Source organism: Prionailurus viverrinus, chromosome D4 (genome assembly GCF_022837055.1).
Source record: "Prionailurus viverrinus isolate Anna chromosome D4, UM_Priviv_1.0, whole genome shotgun sequence".
Classification (NCBI taxonomy): domain Eukaryota; kingdom Metazoa; phylum Chordata; class Mammalia; order Carnivora; family Felidae; genus Prionailurus; species Prionailurus viverrinus.
In genome coordinates, this window is record NC_062573.1 from 89,874,466 (window position 1) to 89,896,063 (window position 21,598).

Consider the following 21,598-nt stretch of genomic DNA (forward strand, 5'->3'; position numbering starts at 1 on the left):
TCGATCTGACTGCATTTTCATTTCTCGTACCTCTTTTTTTTTAATTTTTTTTTTCAACGTTTATTTATTTTTGGGACAGAGAGAGACAGAGCATGAACGGGGGAGGGGCAGAGAGAGAGGGAGACACAGCATCGGAAACAGGCTCCAGGCTCCGAGCCGTCAGCCCAGCGCCCGACGCGGGGCTCGAACTCACGGACCGCGAGATCGTGACCTGGCTGAAGTCGGACGCTTAACCGACTGCGCCACCCAGGCGCCCCTCTCGTACCTCTTTATTCCCAGAGGTTTCTGTATTTTTACGGGAGAAAGACTAGAGCCGTTTTGCAACTCAGGGGATGAGCGTGTGGTCCCTGCTCCCGTCCAGTAGCCGTGGAGGCCCTTATCTCGTGTGCCCATTAGTGGTGGTGGGAGCACCAGGGTGCTGTTTTCTTTGTCGGTCACCATGCAGAGTGTGGTGCAAATCCTTCCTTGCACACTCACCACCCCAAGGGCCTCCTCTATCCCCAGCTTGCAGTGGGGAGCTAAGGGAGGGAGGGTTGACACTTGCCCAGACCTCACTGCAGGTTAGGAAAGGGCCTGGAGACCCAGGTCCGCGGCGTGCGTGACTGCTGCCTCTCGAAGGTGCTCGGGGATCTTGGGAAGCAGAACTGCTCCCATGCTGGGGTGGCCCCGTCTCCTGGGTTTGGGGTCTGTTGTTCCAGCAGACTTCATTTCTCTCGGCAGAAGTCCTCGCTGGGCAGCGTGTTCCGGCAACAGTCTGTCGAGGACAAAGAGGACAAGCCACCTCCACGGCAGAAATTTGTGCAGTCAGAGATGTCCGAGGCCGTGGAACGAGCCCGAAAGCGCCGGGAGGAGGAGGAGCGCCGAGCACGGGAGGAGAGGCTGGCTGCCTGTGCCGCCAAGCTCAAGCAGCTGGACCAGAAGCGTAAGCAGGCTCAGAAGGCGGGCGAGGCCCCGAAACCGGCAGAGAAGGAAGTGCCCCGATCTCCAGGCACCGAGAAGGTGCCCCCACAGGAGAATGGCCCTGCTGTCCGCAAAGGTAGGCGCTGGGCCCTTGTCCCATCAACTGGACACCCTAGGCTGTGGGTGCCTCCCTGCCTTACTGGTTCAGCCTGTGGCGGGCAGCTGGAGGGGGCGGGGAAGCACCGGCCGTTGAGTTTTGGCATGGGTTCACGTCCCGTGTCAGGGACTGAAACCGGCTGGCTGCGGCCACTCACCTCCCTGGTGCCCGTTCCCTCATCTGTAAAATGGGCTGGAATTAGTACGCACTTTGCCACACGCTGAGGGGCACGTGAGATAACGTACAGAAAGCACCTCGTGCAGCTTCTAGATACGGAAAGTGTGCGCGCTGCCCGCTTGGTTGTCATTCCGTACCTTGTGGCCATTCTCACCCCTGCCACTGCTCAACCAAAGATGCGGATGGTGGCGGGCCTCAATGCAAGCCCAGGGTCCTCTGAGTTCATTTAACAAAATCACAAAGTGGGGCGACGGGGGGGCTCAGCCGGTGAAGCGGCTGACTTCAGCTCAAGTCATGATCTCACGGTTTGTGAGTTCAAGCCCCACGTCGGGCTCTGTGCTGACGGCTCAGAGTCTGGAGCCTGCTTCAGAATGTGTCTCCCCTCTCTCTCTGCCCCTTGCCTGCTCGTGCTCTGTCTCTCTGTCTCTCTCAAAAATGGATAAACATTTAAAAAAAAAAAAACCAAAATCACAAAGTGGGGCGCCGGGGTGGCTCAGTCGGTTAAGCGTCCACCTCTTGATATCTGCTCAGGTCATGATCTCATGTTCGTGGGATCGAGCCCCAAGTTGGGCTCTGTGCTGACAACACGGAGCCTGCTTGGGATTCTCTCTCTCCCTCTCTCTCTGCCCCTCCTTCACTTGTGCTCGCACATGCACACACTCTATCTCAAGAAAGAAAGAAAGAGAGAGAGAGAGAGAGAGAGAGAACCACAAAGTATCTTTGTGACCTTGGGGAGAAGCCCGCCTGTTTGTTAGAGTATGTTTTTCCTGGCCTGGATTCTGAGGGCTGGATCCACACGGCTCCATAAGAGATGTTGAACAGCGTTGCACGTCGGAAAGTGCCTTGTAGCAGTTGTAAAGAACATGTTCTTTGTGACCAGCTTTGTTCTTTGGGACCTTCTTAAACGAACTAAAACCAACTCTGTTTAGGAGAGAGGGGCCCGATGTTAGTTTCAGACCCTGAAAGCTTCTCAGGTGGGTCTTACTCATGGTCATGGTCTGCTGGTCCTCAGCCCCCTTCTGGCCAAGGAACACCGAGAAACCGCCACTGTCCTGCCCATCGCCTCTTACTGTGGCCCGAGTGCAGCCTGTGCTGGTGTCCACACTCGCTGAGACGGGCAGTGGAGAGTCCAGGAAGCGGGTGCCATGGTGTGAGTGTGTTCAATTGAGACTGGCCTTCAGGGTGTGTGGGCACCTGCTCTGTGCTCTTCCGTGTTCCCCCTGCGCTGCACCGCTGGGTCCCTGAGGCTTTGCATCAGGGTTTGGGTGTCCCCTGCAGTAAAATCAAGAATGCCGATGTCTTTTCTACTTCGTTAAAGCTGTAAAGGTGGCTTGAGGTAAGGAAGAAGGGAATTTCAGAGAGTATACAGATGGGAAGTTGTGTGGAGCACTTGCTACCGGCCTTGCATGGATTGTCTCCCTTAAGGCTCACAAAGGCCTGTGGGATGGACAGAGTTGCTGTCCTCCCTTTACAGATGAGGCAACCAGCCAGGGGACGCGTGCTGACTTGGTGGCCAGCACGGCCTTTGGCTGCATTGACTCATGTCGCTCAGGTGATGGCTGTGGGCTATCGCCGAGCCGGTGGCTGCTCTCTCATTTACTGGGGTCCTTTTCAATAGAACCCTTCTCTTCTGGAACCCTGGTGGTTCCTCTGACCTCTCGACCCTTAGCTCGCTCTCACCTCTGAAGCGATGGCGTCGTGGGGAGTCCATGACCTCGTGCACCGTCCGTGCCAACGAGAGCAAGCGTTTGCCGTAAACGTTTGACTGGCCCGGCTTCTGTGAGCTCACCGCAGCCGTTTCTCTGGTTACTTGTCCTCTAGGCTCCCCTGAGTTTCCTGCCCAGGGAACCCCCAACACGTTTTCAGAAGAAGCCCCCGCGGCTCCTCCGGCTGTGGCTCAGAGTGGCGGCGGTGAGGAGGGCGCCAGGGAGGCTGGGTCCCCTGCACAGGAGTTCAGCAAGTACCAGAAGTCTCTTCCTCCCAGATTCCAGCGCCAGCAGCAGCAGCAACAGCAGGTAAACAGATCCGACTGCTGAGTGTGGATGTCCCCTGTCTCCTCCTCTGGTCCCCTCCCCCTTCGATGAAAAGAAACAACTCGAATATCCCCATCACTGGCACGGATGTTAGGGGCTGCACCTGAAAACTCACAGCCTTGGAAGATCATCCCTGGCCGTGTTTTGTTTTTCCGAGTGATTTCTCCCGTGGATGAATAGAATGGTTGTTGGTGGCGTCTTCCCTTGTCTGGTGTTGGTGAGGCAGTGGCAGCGGGGTGTGCACTCACCCAGTGCAGTTTCGCTGAAGCGTGGTGTTTTCGTTCAGAGCAGTGCACTGCAGCCTGTCCATAGGCCAGCGTTGTCCGCCCTGGGACCGTCCCAAGGAGTGAGGAGGCCCGGGAGGGCTTGGAAAGCTGGCAGAGAGGTGTACTAGCTTGGGATAAGCACGGGGGTTTGTAGGGGTTGAGTTGAACTGCTGTGCATCCTGGTCCTAATCGTGCAGCTTCTCGGGTCGAGTGTGGCCTCAGATGGCCCAGGAACAACGAGTACCGGCCTCAGAGGGGCAGCGAGGGTTTTGTGGCACCTGCATTCTGGTGGATCGGCGTTTTCAGTGTCATCTTTATTAGTGTTTTGTGAACTTTAAAAGGGACCTGCTCTTCGCCCCGGAGAAGATTACGTGGGTGATGGTTGTAATCGTACCGATCTCTGGTGGCCAGCTGGAAGCACCGTTGGTGATTGTGTGTATTCCAGGAGTGATAAATGAAGGAACAGATGATTACTGATGAGCAGTGCACTCGGGTGGGAAACAGATGAAACGTGGACATCACGTAGCCCAGCAGCTAGATGTGCAGTAAATCATCCTTAATAACAACGATCCCGGTGCAGAACATGTGTGCCTTAGGGACACAAATCAGGATCTCCAGCATCTCCAGCCTTTTCCAGAATCTCATTTGGTTGCCTGTAAAACCTTCACCCCAGACCCTCCTTCCCCTGGGCCCCTACGAGGTCTTCCGGAAGCTCATCAGGTCCTGAGCGGTAAACACGAAGCTGTGTTCCTTGTGTGCTTTGACAGTGTTAGAGTGTGAGCCAGCACTGTGCAGTTACTCCCCGGCTTGGTGGAGAACTACTGACCAGGAAGGTCTCTGGGGTGACTCCAGCCAGACACAGCAGCGAGAGCTCCTGTGTGTAACGCTTCTGGGGGGCGGGGACGGTAAGTCCTTCTTCGGGAAGAGAAAGGAGTCTGAAAGCACCAGGACTGCCGAAGGAGCCTGGCAGACAGACTGTCTGGTCAGGTTCCCCGGGGGCCTGGGGTCCAGACGGAGGAGGAGCTCTGGGCAGAGGCCCACAGAGCCGTCCTGGGAATCCAGCCCGGGCCTTTTTGTTTGCAGATGGGAAGGGTGCGGCCCGGTCCGCTTTTCTCGTCTGACTCTGCACCTGGGTCCTGCCGGAATGCTGATTCTGGGTGCACTGGAGAGGGCAGCCCTGGAGGTCACTGATGTGAAGGGGCAGGGCTGGAAATGAGCCCCCACGGGGTCTAGGACCAGATTTTGAAGGTTTTGCTGATATTCATCCATTTGTGCACTGGATTTTCTATGTGCCGTGACTGGTGGTAGGCCGCAGGGATACGACAGTGAACCCGGCGTGTAGTTTCTTAGGGTTTTGTGAGGGAGACCGGCAGCTCAAAATGATCACCCACTGTCAGTGCTACAGAGGAGAAGGACCAGTGCTGCAGAGCAGAGGCAGGGGCCTCATCTCGTCCAGGGACTCGGGGTGGCTGCCCGGAGGAAGGGCGTTTTGAGCGGAATCCTGAAGGAGGAGCAGGGATGAGCCGGGATGCAAGGGAGTAGGAAGCCTCCTAGACAGAGGGCCCAGTGTGCAACCAGGGCCCCATGTGGGCAGGCAGTCGTGTGCAGTGAAGCTGGTGGGTGGTCGGGCAGGTCACGTGGGGCCTGGTGGGACTCGGGCTGTTCCATGGAGAGCTGTGGGGAGCCATCAGAGACTCCTACAGCCCGGGGTTAGTGTGCCTGTGTGTGTGAGTGTGTGTGTATGGGGGCGGGTGGGGGTGTGTGAGTGTGTGTGTAGTGTGTATATGTGTGAGAGTGCGTGCATGTGCGTGTATACACCTGCATGGTCTCTGCCCCGAGCACCGGTCTGACCTGTTCTCTCTCTGTCTGCTCAGGAGCAGCTATATAAGATGCAGCACTGGCAGCCCGTGTACCCCCCACCTTCCCACCCACAGCGCACTTTCTACCCCCACCACCCCCAAATGCTGGGCTTCGATCCCAGGTGGATGATGATGCCTTCCTACATGGACCCACGGATCCCGCCCACTCGGGCCCCAGTGGATTTCTACCCGTCCGCCCTCCATCCCTCGGGTAAGCGAGCCCCAGCGGGCCACACCAGTGGAGTCCAGGACGGTGTGGTGTTCGGGGTGTTGCCTCGGGACTTAGGCCCGCCCGGATCCAGTCTGGCCGCTCCTGTAACTCACGTGACCAGTCTGAGTTTTAACTCTGTTGTTGGCGCCGTGAGGGCATGGATAGTACCAGTCGCAAAGAATTACTGGGCAGAGTCTTTCTGATGATGCATTATATGTTGTTTTGACTAGTTCTGATGTCCCTGCCACGTCCTTTTTTTCCTCTTTCTTTTTTTTTTCTTGTTTCTTTCTTTTTTTTCTTACTGAAGGATGTCTCTCTTTCCATTCTTAATGTTTTTTTGTGACTTCTCTCTTTTTTTCCTTGATTTCTCCTCCCCATTTTTAAAATGCCATTTTTAAAAAGCCACTTTTGGGTTTCTTAATTCTTTTATCTTATCTGGTTTTTATTTCATTAATTTTCCTCATTAATTCCTTTGAAAGTATTGTACTCTTTTGTAATTGCGTTGAATACTTATTAGCCCAGTAATTTCTGATTTTTAGATGTAAGTATTTAAGTATTACTTCAGCTGTAAATTGCTATGAACAGGAGTTTTAAGATACAGCATTTTTGTTACTGTACAGTTTTCAGTGCTCGTCAGATTTTGATTTGTTACCTTTCTTTGGTTGATGGTTTTTAATAGTATGGCATAAATTTTCCAAATACAGAGTTTTAAGAATATCCAGATGGTGTTAATTTCTAACGGGGCTGCTTTGTGGTCAGATACTATTGTCTGTGTGATCTGGAACAGGGGTCAGGAAGCTTTTCTATAAATGCCAGATAATAAACATTTTGGGCTTTGAACGGCTACTCCACTTTGCTGTTGTAGAACAGAAATGATTGAACGAGTCTGGTCACTTTCCAGTAAAACTTTATTTTTGAAAACAGGTGGCGGGTCAGGTTTCACTCAAGGGCATTCGTGTGCCAGCTAGCTCCCGATCGAGATTGCTGGGTGTTTGGGTGAGATTTTTTTTGTAGGCTGTTACATACTCTTCATCTAACATTCTGTGTTTTCTTGAAAAGAATATTCCCCAATTGGATGTGGTCCATTCCATCGAACTTGCTGGCTGTGCCGTGCGAGTTTCTCTCACATCCATCACGATTTGTTACCCCCCCCCCCCCCCCCCCAATCACTTACTAAGAGGTGCGTGAGAATCTCCCACTGTGACTGTAGGTGTGTTGAATCCCTAAGCCTGTCGGGCTTCGCTCCGTCTGGAAGCAAACAGGTTTGGACTGATGTATCTCGTTCCCCTTATCCTCACAGCACTGTCCTCCTTAACTGTGCTTTCCACCTCTCCTGTCCACTGTGTCTGATACTGATGTCATCATTCCAGGTTTCTTTTGATGAAGATTCATTTGGTATCTTTTTCATCCGCCTCCCTGAGCCCTTTGTTGCAGGGGGCGTTTGTAGGTACAACAAGATGCGTGTGGTTTTACCCACTCTGAAAACCTGTGACTGTAATTGCCAAAGTGCCTCTCTTTGGATTTGGGGGGATTATGATATTCGGATTTTCTGCCGTCCTACTTTATACTTTCTGTTGATCCCACCTTTCTTATTTTTCTTCTTCCTTTTTTTGGATCAAGTTTTCCCATGCTTCCGGTTGTTTGACTCCTGCGTGCTGTTTGTGCTGTGTTAGCGGTTCCGTGACGTCCTGATACGCACCTGTGACTGGCATAGGCTGATGGGCGTTCTCACCCTTCACCCGAGCTGATTAGCTCATCAGTCTGTCTTCTGAGTTCTCCCTCGAGTTTTAGTTGTTTTTATGCCACCAAATCGGGCATTGTTTCTGTTGCTTCCTGCAGTCTGCTTCTGCAGACCCGCCTGTCCCTTCACTAGTTCCTTCCCGTGTGTTCCATCTGGGTGCGATACGCTTCTTTGTGAAGTACATTCTGTCGAGTTCTTCAGGAAGTTTTTCTGGCAGTAGGTTTTCTTTGCCTGAAAAAGTCTTTACGGCACCCTTTCTCTAGCTGGGTGTAGAATTCTGGGTTGGCACGTCTCTTTTTCAGGACCAGGAAGGTAGTAGTCCATTTTCTTCTGGTTCTGTGGCTGCTCAGAGTGATTCGTTTCTGTGGAATCCACTCTGTGTTCTTTCTGGCTTCTTTAAGATCTCCTCTTTCCTCTGTGGTTTCGTCTCCCCGTGTTGTGTCCATTTTCTCTCTGCTTGTGTCCAGTTTCTCTCTCTCTCTCTCTCTCTCTCTCTCTTTTTAATTTTATTGCCCAGTGAGTTTTTTCAGCGACTATATTTTTTATTATTGGAATTTCTTTTGTCAATTCTAGTGTGTGTGTGTGTGTGTGTGTGTGTGTGTGTGTGTGTGTGCGTGTCATGTTTTTCTTACGGTTTTAATTCCTTTTTTATGCTTTTAATAACTTAAAACCTGATTTCTAGTATTTATTATTCTGTTATCTGAAGTTCTCAGGCAGGTAACCCTGTGGGCTCACTGTGGGCTAGTGGTGGGCAGCTTCCCACACATGCTGGGAATTTTGGATTGTGAGCTCATTTTCAACAGAGCTGTATTTGTTGTGGGGATCCGGTACAGCTCGAGTGGAGAGTCTGTCTCTCCAGTTATGTTTTCTCTTGCCTTCCTAGAACCCCTTGCTATTCTAACTTGGGAAAATTCTGGACCACTCTTGGGGAATGCATCTAAACCCTCCTCCCCACAACCTGCATGAAAGCCAGCACAGTTATACATTCCTAGCAGCTAACTATTTTTCCCTAACTGGCCCAGGCCAGGACACAAACTTAAGTTGTTTCCCTGTACTAAAGAGCGTGTGTGTGTGTGTGTGTGTGTGTGTGTATGTATATGTATATATATATACACATATATATATATGTTTTTTAATATTTTTATTTGTTTATTTTGAGAGAGAGAGCGAGCCACCCATGTGAACAGGGAAGGGGCGGGGAGAGAGAAAGAATCTCAAGCAGGCTCCACACTGCCAGTGCAGAGCCTGATGTGAGGCTTGAACTCACGAACTGTGAGATCATGTCCTGAGCCAAAATCATGAGTCAGGCACTCAATCGACTGAGCCACCCGGGTGCCCCAAAAGAGCATGGATTTTTAAATCTGCCTTTGAATTGAGGGCCTCTGTCTTGAGCCGCTTCTCCTTGTGCAGAAAGCTCCATCCCCTGTGCTGCCGGGGGTCAGAGTCCAAGCCCATGGTTACTAGGACTGACAGGTGTGTTCCCCTGCTCTCCTCCAGGAAGCACCGGCTTGTGGCGCTGGCCGGTGGCTGTGGTTTCAACTCCCTGGGGATTTCCCAGTTTCTTGGGAACACAGCTCTGCAAGTGATATGTGTGATGACCTATTCTGCCCCGCACGTTTGTGGTAGCAGGGTTTTCCAGGTAATAAGAGCTGTGAAAAGAAGCCAGTGTGCCTCATAATGAGTACTTAATGAGTGGTGTGTAATTTCAGGGTTTCAGAGAGGGTCCCCACCGGCTGACTCACACTAACTTTATGTTGGAGTCACATATCAGTGGCATTTGAAGAGGGCGCTCTAGAGCTAAAAGAAAGCTTTAACGCACCGGCCTAATGCAGCGCCGTTTTCTGGCCAGATTATCTCTGTGTAAAAGCCACACAACATGTGTGTATGCTAATAAGCTCTGTGAAGAAAGTATCTGAAAAATCAGATCTTTTTCTGTCCACAGACTTAGGCCTGATGAGACGTTTAATTTCTGCACCACCTGCCTCCTCACTCTCCCCAGGTTGATGGACGTGGACAGATAGGCCACGGTGGCGGGGAGGGGGTGGTGGCACACTTTCCCCTGCTAGCTTATGTCTGGAGGGACCGAGGTGTCCTCTGTGTGTTAATCACCTCAGGTCCGTTAAACAGTTGATTGTCATCTGTGCACCCCCATTCACCGTATAAAAACGTGGAGTGTGGCAGTCAGTCCTAGGGCTAGAGATAAAAGGAACTGGGGCACCTGGCTGGCTTGTTCAGGAGAGCATCCGACTCTAAATGGTCTAAGGGTTGTGGGTTTGAGCCCCATGTTGGGTGTAGAGATTACTTAAAAATAAAATCTTTTTAAAAATAAATAAAGGAACTGATGGGGGCACCTGGGTGGCTCAGTCGGTTAAGCGTCCGACTTCGGCTGAGGTCACGATCTCACAGTTAGCGAGTTCAAGCCCCGTGTCGGGCTCTGTGCTGACGGCTCAGAGCCTGGAGCCTGCTTCGGATTCTGTGTCTCCCCCTCTCTGTACCCCTCCCCTGCTTGTGCACTCTCTTTGTCTCTCTCTCTCTCTCTCTCTCTCTCTCTCTCTCTGAAATATAAACAAACATTAAAAAAAAACAAAACTGAAACCAGAATCCCTTCCTAAGGCTTGCTGCTCGGGGTTTGAAGCCTGCAGACGGCAGCTCTTGGTCCGTGTGCCTCTTGGCCACACGGCTGGTCTTCCTCGCGCCTGGGCAGGAGACCTCAGCGTCCCTGCCCGCACACAGACCCTCGAGGCCGATGGGCTGACCTCTCTAGCCTTTTGCTGACATGATGGGCTCTCTAGTTAGATATTTCCAGTTTCCATTTGCCAGTTTGAGGCACTCTTCAGCACGGGGTCCTGAACCTGGAGCGCAGGTTGGACTTCACAGGTCTTAGAATGGATCCGTAGACCCCTCCTGTCGCGTGCTCGTGCGTCTTCAGAGGTTCCGTGTTGAGAGAACACGGAGGGCTCGGCGATGGCGAGCAGGTGGGGTGCTGTGTCCGCCCGATAGGGTAACTGGTAACTACGGTCTCCCTCGGGCCTTGGGTTGCCCCCGAGATCGGAGTGCGGCTCAGTGCTGGCTGATGCAGGGTGATTCTTTGCCTGTGCCTCCTTCAGGACTGATGAAACCCATGATGCCCCAAGACTCCCTCGGTGGGACTGGCTGTCGCTCTGAGGACCAGAACTGCGTGCCCCCGCTGCAAGAAAGGAAAGTGGCCGCCCTCGATCCGGCCCCCGTGTGGAGCCCAGAGGGCTACATGGCGTTGCAGAGCAAAGGCTACTCGCTTCCGCAGCCGAAATCAAACGACGCTTTGGCCGTGGACATGCACGTCAGGTGAGCTGGAACTCGGCCGTCCTGGCCTGCGAGTGAAGGCAGGATGTCCAAATCCTGCTCGTGCGGGGCTCCGGGAGGGGGCGCTGTCCCCGCAGGCAGTGTCCTCCGTGGACGGGGAGTACGAGGAGGTTTGCTGGAACGCTTTTGTGTGAGAGGCGCTCACCTGCTGGCGGGGCTGACGGCCGAGGAGAGGTCCTGGGTCAGAGGCAGATCTGCTGAACCTTGGGTCAGGGCGAGGGGTGGGGTCTGGCGAGGCTGCGTGCCCGGGTCGTGGCTCCTTCCTGTCCAAGTGGAGCAAGCTGGCCCTGCTGGCCCAGGGCCCCAGACTCTCCGTGGACTCCCAGGCTCCAGCTTCTCGCTTGAACCAGAGGATCCCCAGCTGCTACGCCTCCAGGTGGCACGCTGAGGCCACCAGCAGCCCCCGCGTTCTTCACTCTGGACTCCAGGGGCCGCCGACCAATCCATGGCCCAGCAGCTCTGAGACGTGTTTAAAGCTAGAGCAAATGTTGGTGCTTATGTTTTTTTTCTTTTTCATTTTCTTTTTAAAAAAGATTTTTTTTTTTCTTTTTAAAACTAAGCTCTGTGTTCAGCATGGAAACCAGGAACCAAGCTCCAATCACATTGACTGATTTTTCTGGTTCCTTTTCAGGAATGAAAGCTCTTACTCTGCCCCCCCTGGAAGGTCAGGGGGTGTAGGTGCCCAGCGCGATCTCCTTGAGGAGAGAGGGGAGGAGTTCTTGAGTGCTTTTGACAAGAAGGCCCCAGCAGACTTTGACAACTGTGTCTCTTCTCAAAGAATAGGCCAGGAGCTTTTGTTTCCACCCCAAGAAAATGTTCAGGAAGCGGGTGCTCCTGGGGGTCACAGCCCAGACCTCAGGTGTTCCCCACTGGAGCCCGACTTTGCCCCAGCGGAGAAAAAGCCAGAGTATAACGGTTGGGACGTTAGCCACCCGCCAGAGTCCACGGACACGGCCAGCGGCATCGAGAAGGGAACACCCCGGGAGGAGCCACCCTTTAACGTCTCCTCCTGGGAGAAGGACGGGAGCCCCAACAAACAGCCGTCCCTGGAGCCCGAGTGGACTGCCGAGCCCCGGGGCCCCGGCAGCCAGCACCAGGAGCAGACCAGCAGGACGCGGAGGTCGGGACCCATCAAGAAGCCCGTCCTGAAAGCCCTCAAGGTGGAGGACAAGGAGAAGGAACTGGAGAAGATTAAGCAGGAGCTGGGGGAGGAGAGCGCCCGGGGGGCCAAGGAGAAGGGGCCGGAGCGCAAGGCAGAGAAGGACGAGGACGAAGAGAACGACCCCGCGCTGGCCAACTCCTCCCCCTCCCCCTTGGAGGACCAGGGCCCTGCCCGTGCTAGTGTGGGCCGCGAGGCCAGCAGGTGTGACGAGGACGAGAAGCCGGCCAGGGCCTGGGAGGGCAGACCCTCCCGGGAGTCCAGTGACACGCCCGCGACAAAGAGGAACAACTGGATCTTTATCGACGAGGAGCAAGCTTTCGGGGGCCGAGGGCAGGCCCGGGGCCGCGGCCGCGGCTTCCGAGAGTTCACCTTCCGAGGGCGGCCGGCGGGCGGTGGCCCAGGCCTCTGCGGTGGGGGGGTGCTCGGGGCGCGGGGCGTCTACGGCGGCGGCCAGAGGAGTGGCCGCGGCCGGGGGCTGCGGGACTTTGGCCAGCCGGAGGACTTCCCCAGGGCCAAGCCGCGACGGCGCATCGCCAGCGAGACGCACAGCGAGGGCTCTGAGTACGAAGAGCTTCCCAAGCGGCGGCGGCAGCGAGGCTCGGAGAACGGGAGCGAGGGCTCGCTCCTGGAGCGGGAGGGCAGCACCCTGAGGAGGGGCGACTTCAGGGACTCCTGGCGCTCCACCAAGGCATGCTCCGAGGACCACGGCGGCCCGGAGGCCAAGAGCCGAGGCCCTCGCGCCTTCGGCCGGGCGCTCCCTCCCCGGCTGAGCAGCTGCGGCTACGGCCGGAGAACCTTTGTGTCCAAAGAGGCCGCCCACTGGCAGAGCAAGGGCCCAGGAGCCTCCTGGCAGGAGTACAGCTCCCCAGACACGTGCGGGTCCCGGCGACCCGCAGACAGAGACTGTGTCCCTGACGCCTACAGACATTCTGACTCGCTTGGCGCCAGGGCCTTCGAGGACGGCCGCCTGGAGGACAAGAGGCCCTTCTTCCCCGATGACCATGCGGCCGACTCGGAAGGCGCCGAGAACCGGCCCTTCCGGAGAAGGCGCCCCCCGCGTCAGGACAAGCCCCCTCGCTTCCGGCGCCTCCGGCAGGAGCGGGAGTCCCTGGGCCTGTGGGGGCCGGAGGAGGAGCCGCACCTCTTGGCGGGACCGTGGCCGGGCCGGCCCAAGCTCTGCCCCGGGGACAAGAGCGGGTCCCCCGAGCTCTCGTACCAGAACTCGTCCGATCACGCCAACGAGGAGTGGGAGACGGCTTCCGAGAGCAGTGACTTCAGCGAGCGGCGGGAGCGGCGCGAGGGCCCGGGGTCCGAGCCCGACCCGCAGGCGGACAGCAGCCTGCCCGGGGCCGCCGCGGGTGAGAAGAAGGAGCTGGCCAAGAGGAGCTTCTCCAGCCAGAGGCCCCTGGCCGACAGGCAGAGCCGAAAGCTGGAGCCGGGGGGGTTTGGGGACAAGACCATTAGGCCAGGTGGTGGTGACGCCTCTCCCCGTTATGACAGCCAACAGAGTGGGACGCCTTTGAAAGCCAAAAGGTAAAACGCAGACCGAACCCCAGGCTCTTCTCTGTTGCTGTTCTGTTACCAAGCCTGTTGTTGTAAGCCGCACCCATGCATGCATGCCCTGCCGTGTGTCCGGCGCCCCGACTCCGTCCCTCTGTCGTCCTCCAGGAGGGCCGCTGCCCACCCAGGCCGTTGTGTGTGGGCGTCTCCATCACTTGCTCTCACACTGCTTGTCTGCCTCTCTCGTGGCATGTTGTTGTCGTTGTTGTCGTTGTGGCTTGAAAACCGAAACCCAGAGCCCCAGCCCGTTGGTCCTCGAGTGGTGGCTGCCCCAGGCACCCGTCAGGAGAGCTCAGCCTCCATCAGTACCCTCTGCCGCCCCGCCGAGGGGGACGCTTCCTGTGCACGGTGCCGGTCCCCCAGATTCCTCTGCCCCTGGACTGCTCTCCCCCCACGTCCTGCTGGGCCATCTAGCCTCCTGGTCCTGTAGGGACCGCTCTTCCCAAGTGGCTCTGCCTCTTGGCGGTGAGGAGATGCGGCTCCGTTTCAGGGATTGACCACCTCCTGGTGGGAAGAGCCAGGCAGTGGCAAAAGCAGGTGAGCTGCCTGAGGCCCTGTGAGCGTCTCTCAGGGGATCTGGAGGCTTCCAGGTGGCTCAGGTTTGTGTGGCTCATTGCCTGCAGGCTGCCTGGAATCCGGGAGAGGGGAGAGCCCGTGCAGAGACTCACTCGTGCAGCCTGCTTTTTCTGATCCATGCCTCCGCCTGAGGAAGGCCACTTCCTACCTCCCAGTCTCCTTAGAAACCTGGGGGCCAGAAACCTGGATTGGAATCCACTCAGCTCCAAAGAAGGAGCCCTAGGGGAATGCTGATCTTTCCAGGTGTTGGGCTGGCCTAGCTTTCCAGGCCCCAGCTGCTGACACGGGGCTTTGCTTCTGACTTCTGCCGAGAGCCTTGTTGTGTGGCCTGGCCCGGCTCCTTGACTCCCTGGTCAGTCTCCCGTGCCAGGAGTGGTAAGGGCTGTGGCCCTGCTCTGGGCATTCCCCTTTGTTCTCTCCTGTCTGCAGCCCTGCTGAGTTTGGCACGCAGTGGGAAAGAACCGAGGCACTGAGCCCTGGAAGGGGTCAGAGAAGAGCAGTTGTCCCCGTGAGCTGGCAGTGTGGCCGTAGGAGGGCTGCCGCTGGGGAGCAGCTTCGACTGCGCAGAGGGGGCGCGCTGTAGGTCAGGGCCCTGTGTCCACGTGCGTGCCGTGTGCACATGCTGATTGTCCCTTTCTCTCCTTCCCCAGCCTCTGGCCGCTTCTGAGCTAACGCGGTTCTTCCTTCTTCCTAGGTCCCCAGATGAGGCCTTGCCCGCGGGTCTCGGTTGCAGCAGTGGGAGCAGCCACTACGTGCTGGAGCGGGTGGCCCACGGTGCCTCCGACATCCCCGAGGCCTCCTGTGAGACGGCGGAGGAGGCGGCCAAGCTGGTTGCTCAGAGGGCGGGTGAACAGGGAGAGACCATGAAACAGTTTGACCTGAACTATGGAAGTGAGTCTGTCCCCTCACATCTTCGGGCCCCTCAAAACCGAGGGCCACGGTGGCTTTCGAGGGTTGCTGGGTTTGCCCATCTGTTCTCTGAACATCGTGGCCTCTGGGCAGGTGGTGGGCCAAGTTCCAGGGCGACGCTGGTGAGCAGAACGGATATGGTTCCTGCCCTCCTGCTGCTCACAGCCTTGCCACCCCCGTAGCAGCCCCGGTGCCCCAGTTTTACAGAGGGGGACCCCGAGGCCCAGCGAGGTTGTGTGGTGTGTCCAGGGTCACGTGGCTGGCTAGCACCAGAGCAGAGACTTCAGTCACCAGCGTCTTTTCTTAAACTGTAGTGTTACTGGTGTCTGCGGTGTGAGACGACCGTGTGCCGAGGACGCCTGGGGGGGGGGGGGGGGGGAGGGTGGGGAAGGAACCTTTCAGGATTTCCATAGACTCCCAAGTACAGTCTGCTCCTTGGAGGCATCAGGCCTGGTGCCGCCCGACCTTCGGAGCTGAGCTGTCCTTAGATATCAGAAACCGGTAGGGTTGGGTTATTCTTTCTTCCGATGAATGGAGACACTGTCCCTTCTTGTGAAATCTGGGTTCAGATTCCATCATTGAAAACTGCGGGTCCAGCCCTGGGGAGGAGAGTGAGGTGGGCCCCATGGCGGGCGAAGGCTTCATTGAGGTCCTGACCAAGAAGCAGCGCCGTCTGCTGGAAGAAGAGAGGAGGAAGAAGGAGCAGGCCGTGCAGGTAGGGGGTGTGGGGTGGAGGGCAGGCCGGCACAGAGAAACCCAGAGCGAGGAGAGAGAGTTCTGAATCAGGCCCAAGCTAGAAGAGGGGAAGGCGGGCACAGCAGCGTGCTTGTGCTCCCGACATCCACCAACCCTGTTGTCGTGTGGGAGTAGGTGATGTTAGCCCAGTGCTTGGAGAAGGTGACTCATCCCAGGTGACAACAGGACGCAGGCCTCCCTCAGGCCCCCCTCCTCCCACCACTCCAGCCTGTGTGGGATGAGATTTGTCACCCGGGGCGTCTCGAGGGCCGGGGACCCTGTATTCAAACTGCAGTCAGGCCTGGACCCTGCACCCTTGGCCTCTGCAGCCTGCGTGCACCGGCCTGTCGCCCTTCCCGGGGATGGCGTGGTTGGCCTTGCCATTCACCCGTGGCCGAGGCCTTGAGATGCCAGCGTTCCTGCACCCCTGGGGCAGTTTCCCGTGGTGTGGTTCTGGCGGGGAGAACTCGTGCTTCACGCCTCACGTCTGGGCCGGACAGCGTCACCTCTTTTCTCCTTAGGTGCCTGTCAAGGGTCGAGGTCTTTCCTCCCGTATTCCTCCTCGGTTTGCTAAAAAGCAGAACAACTTGTGCCTGGAGCAGGGTGACGTGACCGTTCCTGGCAGCAGCCTGGGCACGGAGATCTGGGAGAGCAGCGGCCAGGGTAAGAGTTGGGTGCTTGGGCTCAGCTGCTTGGTCCACGGCTGTCCCCAGGGCAGGGGGTCTCTTCTCTGGGAGCGTCCTGTTTTGGGGCTGTGCATGCCTGTGGGGTTTGCCTGTCTCCTGCCTCCTCTCCGGAGCCACGGTGTCAGATACCGTCTCGGCACCACCGGCAGCCCTTGAACAGCTGGAAACTCCCCTGCCTGCGATTTGGGGCAAGAGCGCACCATTCCTTGCGTCCACTGATCTGGACAAGGGAGGCCCCGTCCCTGCCCGGCTCCAGTCACGGGGGGAGTTGGCTCGACTCCTTTGCCCCTGTCAGGCACCCAAGAAACTCAGCTTGTGGAGGAGCACCAGGTGACCGCCAGGGAGGAGGAGCGGGTCCGAAGCTTTCCTGTCTGTGCCGCGTGCCGGCCCTGACGCCGGGCGCTCCTGGCCACTCCTCCTCATGCTCTCCTGAGCCAGACAGGCTTGAGACCAAAGTGAGGACACCTGACTTTTTGGAAAATTTATTTTCCTGAACTTAAAAAAAAAAAATTCAAACCCAGTGCTCTTTTTTTTGGTAACTCTTCGTTTTAAAATACAAAAGCAATTTTTTTTTTTTTTTAGCGTTTGTTTTGAGGGAGGGCACGAGTCAGAGAGGGGCAGAGAGGGGGACAGCGGACCAGAAGCAGGCTCTGCGTTGACAGCGGGAGCCGGACGTGGGGCTTGAACTCACGAGCTGTGAGATCATGACCTGCGCCGAAGTCAGACGCCCAACCTGACCGAGCCTCCCAGGTGTTCCCGAGATACAAAACCATGTTAATCGAGCAGATTCTTCATTAATGCCTGCTTGAGGCAGAGCCCTGGAGAGTACACAGGTGAAGAAAAGCATGATGCTTCACAGGGGAGCCTAGAGAAATTACCCATTTCCGGTGTGTTAAACAAAGTAGCCGAGGACCCTGGAGTGCAGTGACGTGATCCCAGAGCCACATGACAGACACTCAAAGTTCTGGGTCCTAGGTGTTGATTCTTTGAATCTTCCCTCCTGGCCTGTTACGTTCTGGGCTAAAACCTAGGTTCCAACACGTTACAAATAACACTGGACGACGTTCAACTCTGATTCGAAGTATGGTCTTCTCTTCATAAAATATGGCTGTGAGTTGATTTGGTAGCACACGTGAGCAGGGTATCACACTCCGAATGTCCACAGATAACCTCCCAGGTTGTCGCTCGGAGCAGGCTGGACGCCAGCCCCTGCCCTCGGGCCTTTACTGCCAGGACCCGCCTCACTGGCCGCTCAGCCCGGGGGCGCGTGCACGGCTTCAGAGGGTCCCTGGCTCTGAAAATAGCACGTCGGGTTTGCATACATACGCAGGGTCTGCGGCTTTGGTGGGAGTCCTGGAGTGGTCCTCGAGCTAACAGAGGTTGAGTAGTACCAGCCTAGATCCTTGAGAGACTCTGTGAAGCTGCCAGGCTTGTAGAAATGAACAGTCGGCTTAAGATTAAGACCACGTCAGTACACGGAGTAGCGGTACAGCTTTCTCACGGATGTGAACGAGAAGTTGCTGGCGTGCCTTCCAGAGCAAGTAGCGGATGAAGTAAAGGGAAGCACGCTTCTTGGAGTGTGAGGATGTTGGGAAGTCGGGTGAAGCTACCAGAGCGGCTCCAGTGCCCTGCGTGGGGCAGGAGAGCTGGGAGGGGCTGCGCCAGCGAGGCGGTTCCCCTGCGCGGCCCTGACTCTCTGTCTTGCACCCTCGGGCAGCCCTCCCCGTCCAGGCCCCGGCCAGCGACTCCTGGACTAAAGCCGCAACTGCCTTCAACAGCGCCGAGCCTGGCTCCGCCGAGGTGAGTGACCACTGAGCCACTCGCGGGCAGCGCGCGAGCCCGCCGCCCCCGTGGCCGGCTCGTCCTGGGCCTCGGGCACCCTTGCCCAGCCCAGCTCTTCCTCGCTGCGCCGATGAGCCTGGCCCAGAGCCTGGTTCCACTGGCCCTGGCTTGGCGCTGGTCTTTGTTCCTGACTTCCGGGGAGGGTGGGCGACCGGGCCCGTGGTGGCAGTCGCCCTGTCTGACCTGGCCACAAGGGAATGAGCTTGGCGGCCCCGTCCCTGGCGCCCATCGCATACCGTGGTTTTTTTGATCGCGTCTTCAGTTGCTGGGTACTGTTGGCGGGTCAGGGCCCAAGTCAGGACGGGGCTAAAAAGGACAGGCTTACGGGGGTGTCTCAGCCACGCACTTGGTCCCACTTCCTGGGCAGTCCCGTGTTGGAGTTGGGGGGTCAGGGTTCTCACCCGTTTTGTGCCTTGCACAGCAGGGTTTTAAGAGCAGCCAGGGGGATAGCGGCGTTGACCTGAGCGCCGAGTCTCGGGAGTCGTCTGCAACATCCTCCCAGCGCAGCTCCCCGTATGGCACTCTGAAGCCGGAGGACATGAACGGGCCTGGCCTGGAGCCCAAGGCTGATGGCCACAAGGAGCAGGCCCAGAAGCAGCCCGAGCCAAAGGTCAGCTGGAAGTCCCTCCGTGGAGGCCTGGGCCGGGGACTGCCGTCCCTTGTCTTCTCCCCTCTTCCTGGTGCTCAGAAGCTTGGGGCTGGGGTCCTTCCAGCCCGTGTTTCTCAGCATCTCTGGTTTTCTATCAAGGACTCAGATCAAGGCTCAGGACAGAGCAAGGAGCACAGACCGGGACCCATTGGCAATGAGCGCTCTCTGAAAAACAGGAAGGGCTCAGAGGGAGCCGAGCGGCTGCAGGGAGCCGTCGTCCCGCCCGTTAACGGGGTGGAGATTCATGTGGACTCTGTGCTGCCGGTGCCGCCCATTGAATTTGGAGTCAATCCAAAAGTGAGGCTTGGATGTGTTTCTTTCCCACCCCCCAACCCCCCTCACAAGTCCCCCATGGTTTTGAACTTGGAGAGGGAGGGGAGGTGCTGAGACGGGGCTGTCACCTAGAAAGAGCCGGGGGACAGAAGCTGAGCAGCTCTCTGGTGGAGTGTGTCAGCCTGCAGGATGAGGCAGGTGCCACTGAGCTGCCTTCTAGATTATGCTGACACCAGCCAGGTTCTTAGGCTGGGCAGACTAGTGATCTTCACTGTCTCTTTCGGGATTGGCCAGTGGGCATAGGCAGGGAGCTCGGAGGGAGGGTCATGGGGTGGCGTCCTTTTTTGGGTGCTATCTGGTGGACGCTGCCCACTAGATTTCTTGAGTCTTGGAGACTGGATCAAATTAATGTGTGCCTCTTCTGAAAAGCGGGCAGATGATTTCAGTGAGCTCTTCCTTCTCTTCAGGACTCGGATTTCAGCTTGCCACCTGGCTCTGCCTCTGGTCCCGCAGGGAATCCGGTCGTCAAACTTCAGGACGCCTTGGCCAGTAACGTGAGTGTGTGTTTCCCTCTGTTTCTTGTGCTGGCAGGCCCTGGAGAGAAAGGAGCAAGGCTTCTGGGGGGCTCTGAAGCCAGAGGAGGGGGCCAACACCAGCTTTGGGGTCAGGCAGACCTGGGTGCGTGGCACAACGCGTTCTCTAGCTGGTTACATGTCCTCGGGCATGTTGTGTAAACGTCCTGTGCCCCGGTTTTGTGATCTTACCGCAGGAAAACAGAACTTCTCAGGTCCGGGTTATTTGACGTTCTGTGGTTACGTATGTTTGGTAGTGCTGGGATAAACCAGTGTGTTTACTCAGAATCCCTCTGATAATGCTGACGGGCACTGGGCACACGTGGGAGGGTCTGTCGGCCCCATGTGTGAGGAAACGTTACCAGGGACCTCGTTCAGTTTCTGGTGGGGGGCGGAGACGGGACCTGGGGGTCTCCACGCCAGGCGTCGGCGCCTCTGTGCTGGCAGCCGGTCGTTGTGCCTGGCGCGGCCGCCCCTGCCCGAGTGCTCCGTGGGCTGTGGGTGTGCAGGTGGCTCTCCACAGACTTCTGTTGAGAGAATCGGGGAAGACCACCGACCGGAGCAGATCAGCTTGGGTGTCTGCTCCCGGCAGGTTCACCGTAGGGGTCTTGAGCGCCCGCGGGCAAAACCAAAGGTGCGTTTTGCTCTGCTGTCATGTTGGCCCTGTGCCTGTCGTGTTCCATGGTCTCCTTTCCCCTTCCAGGCTGGGTTAACACAAAGTATTCCCATCCTCCGGCGTGATCATCACATCCAGAGGGCCATCGGCCTCTCCCAAATGTCCTTCCCCACCGCCGACCTCACCCTGAAGGTAACGCCAGGCCGGCGCTAGGCGAAGGCTGCGGGGCGCCTTAGCTTGCCGAGGGCTGGAGCACGCAGCCCCGCCCGCCCGCCCATCCTGGGGCCTCGGTCTGTGCCGTCCCCCGCCTTCTTGGAAGTAATTCTTCCCTCCCCTTGCTTTCCAGATGGAGTCCGCACGCAAGGCTTGGGAAAATTCACCCAGTTTGCCAGAGCAGAGCTCCCCGGGAGGTGCGGGCTCGGGAATCCAGCCCCCGTCCTCTGTGGGCGCCTCCAACGGCGTCAGCTACAGCTCGTTCGGCGGAGTTTCCATGCCGCCCATGCCCGTGGCCTCCGTAGCACCCTCTGCTTCTCTTCCAGGTATCTCCTCCCTCACCTGAACCAGCTCAGGGAGGCTCCCTTCACTGTCAGGAGAAAAGCGGTGCTGGCCCTGAGCGCCTCCCCCTACCCTGACTTGAGTGTGCAAAAGTAGGAGCTTGTTGATGGGCCGGGTGGTCCTGGCCTCCCAGGTGCTACAGACCCCTGGCCCTCCCCTCTACCCTGCGTCCCTTCTGTGGTGTGGGAAGCAGACCAGGGGCCAGCAGAGACAGGGCTTGGAGTCAGAGCCGGGTCACATGCAGGGGCTGTGTCCTCTCCGCCTTCAAGTGGCTCAGCCCTCCGGGCCACGGCCCCTTCCTTCCTCTGTGAGATACACCTGGCTCTCTCTGGGCTGTTAGCTCGTGACACAGAGTCAACCTGCAAAGTGCTTCGTGTCAGCCAAGCCCTCACAGGTGGCCCATCAGTGGTAGACCGCTGTGTTGGTGCCCCCAAGGGAGAGGGCAGGAGTTTTGAGGGCCCAGCTGCCAGGGTCTCGATGGCATTTCCAGTGGACCATCCTGCTCCCCACCGTGGACTCCGTGCAGGGAGACAGAGGAGTAGGGGGCTGAGACCAGGGCTGCCTGAGCTGCAGTGGAGCCCCTCCCCAGGGTGTGGTTCAGTGGGCCCGGGGTCTGGTGAGCGAGGTCAGTTGTCCACCCCCCTGGGCCCGTGTTCCCCTGGGGGCGAGCAAGTGTGGGGCTGTGGGGCGCAGGGCCAGCAGCAGGGGACCGAGCAGGCTCTGCACACGCTCCGTCCCTCCCACTGATTCCCCAGGAAAGTGTGCATGCGTGGATGT

General features: G+C 57.3%; 1 protein-coding gene across 10 annotated transcripts in view; it reads left to right on the forward strand.

Moving 5' to 3' along the window:
* Positions 1–21,598, forward strand: part of PRRC2B (proline rich coiled-coil 2B) — a 90,495-nt gene that overhangs the window by 55,269 nt on the left and 13,628 nt on the right. For 6 of the 10 annotated variants that reach the window (XM_047830977.1, XM_047830968.1, XM_047830973.1 and 3 more), the window contains 14 exons: positions 721–1,036; positions 3,056–3,249; positions 5,408–5,603; positions 10,452–10,668; positions 11,318–13,381; positions 14,679–14,875; positions 15,463–15,608; positions 16,150–16,291; positions 18,032–18,114; positions 18,578–18,766; positions 18,905–19,102; positions 19,546–19,632; positions 20,354–20,458; positions 20,613–20,805. In XM_047830977.1, the coding sequence (XP_047686933.1) occupies positions 721–1,036; positions 3,056–3,249; positions 5,408–5,603; positions 10,452–10,668; positions 11,318–13,381; positions 14,679–14,875; positions 15,463–15,608; positions 16,150–16,291; positions 18,032–18,114; positions 18,578–18,766; positions 18,905–19,102; positions 19,546–19,632; positions 20,354–20,458; positions 20,613–20,805 (4,327 nt within the window). The remainder of the gene's footprint in view (positions 1–720; positions 1,037–3,055; positions 3,250–5,407; positions 5,604–10,451; positions 10,669–11,317; positions 13,382–14,678; positions 14,876–15,462; positions 15,609–16,149; positions 16,292–18,031; positions 18,115–18,577; positions 18,767–18,904; positions 19,103–19,545; positions 19,633–20,353; positions 20,459–20,612; positions 20,806–21,598) is intronic. The other 4 variants (XM_047830971.1, XM_047830972.1, XM_047830975.1 and 1 more) reach the window with 2 other exon arrangements.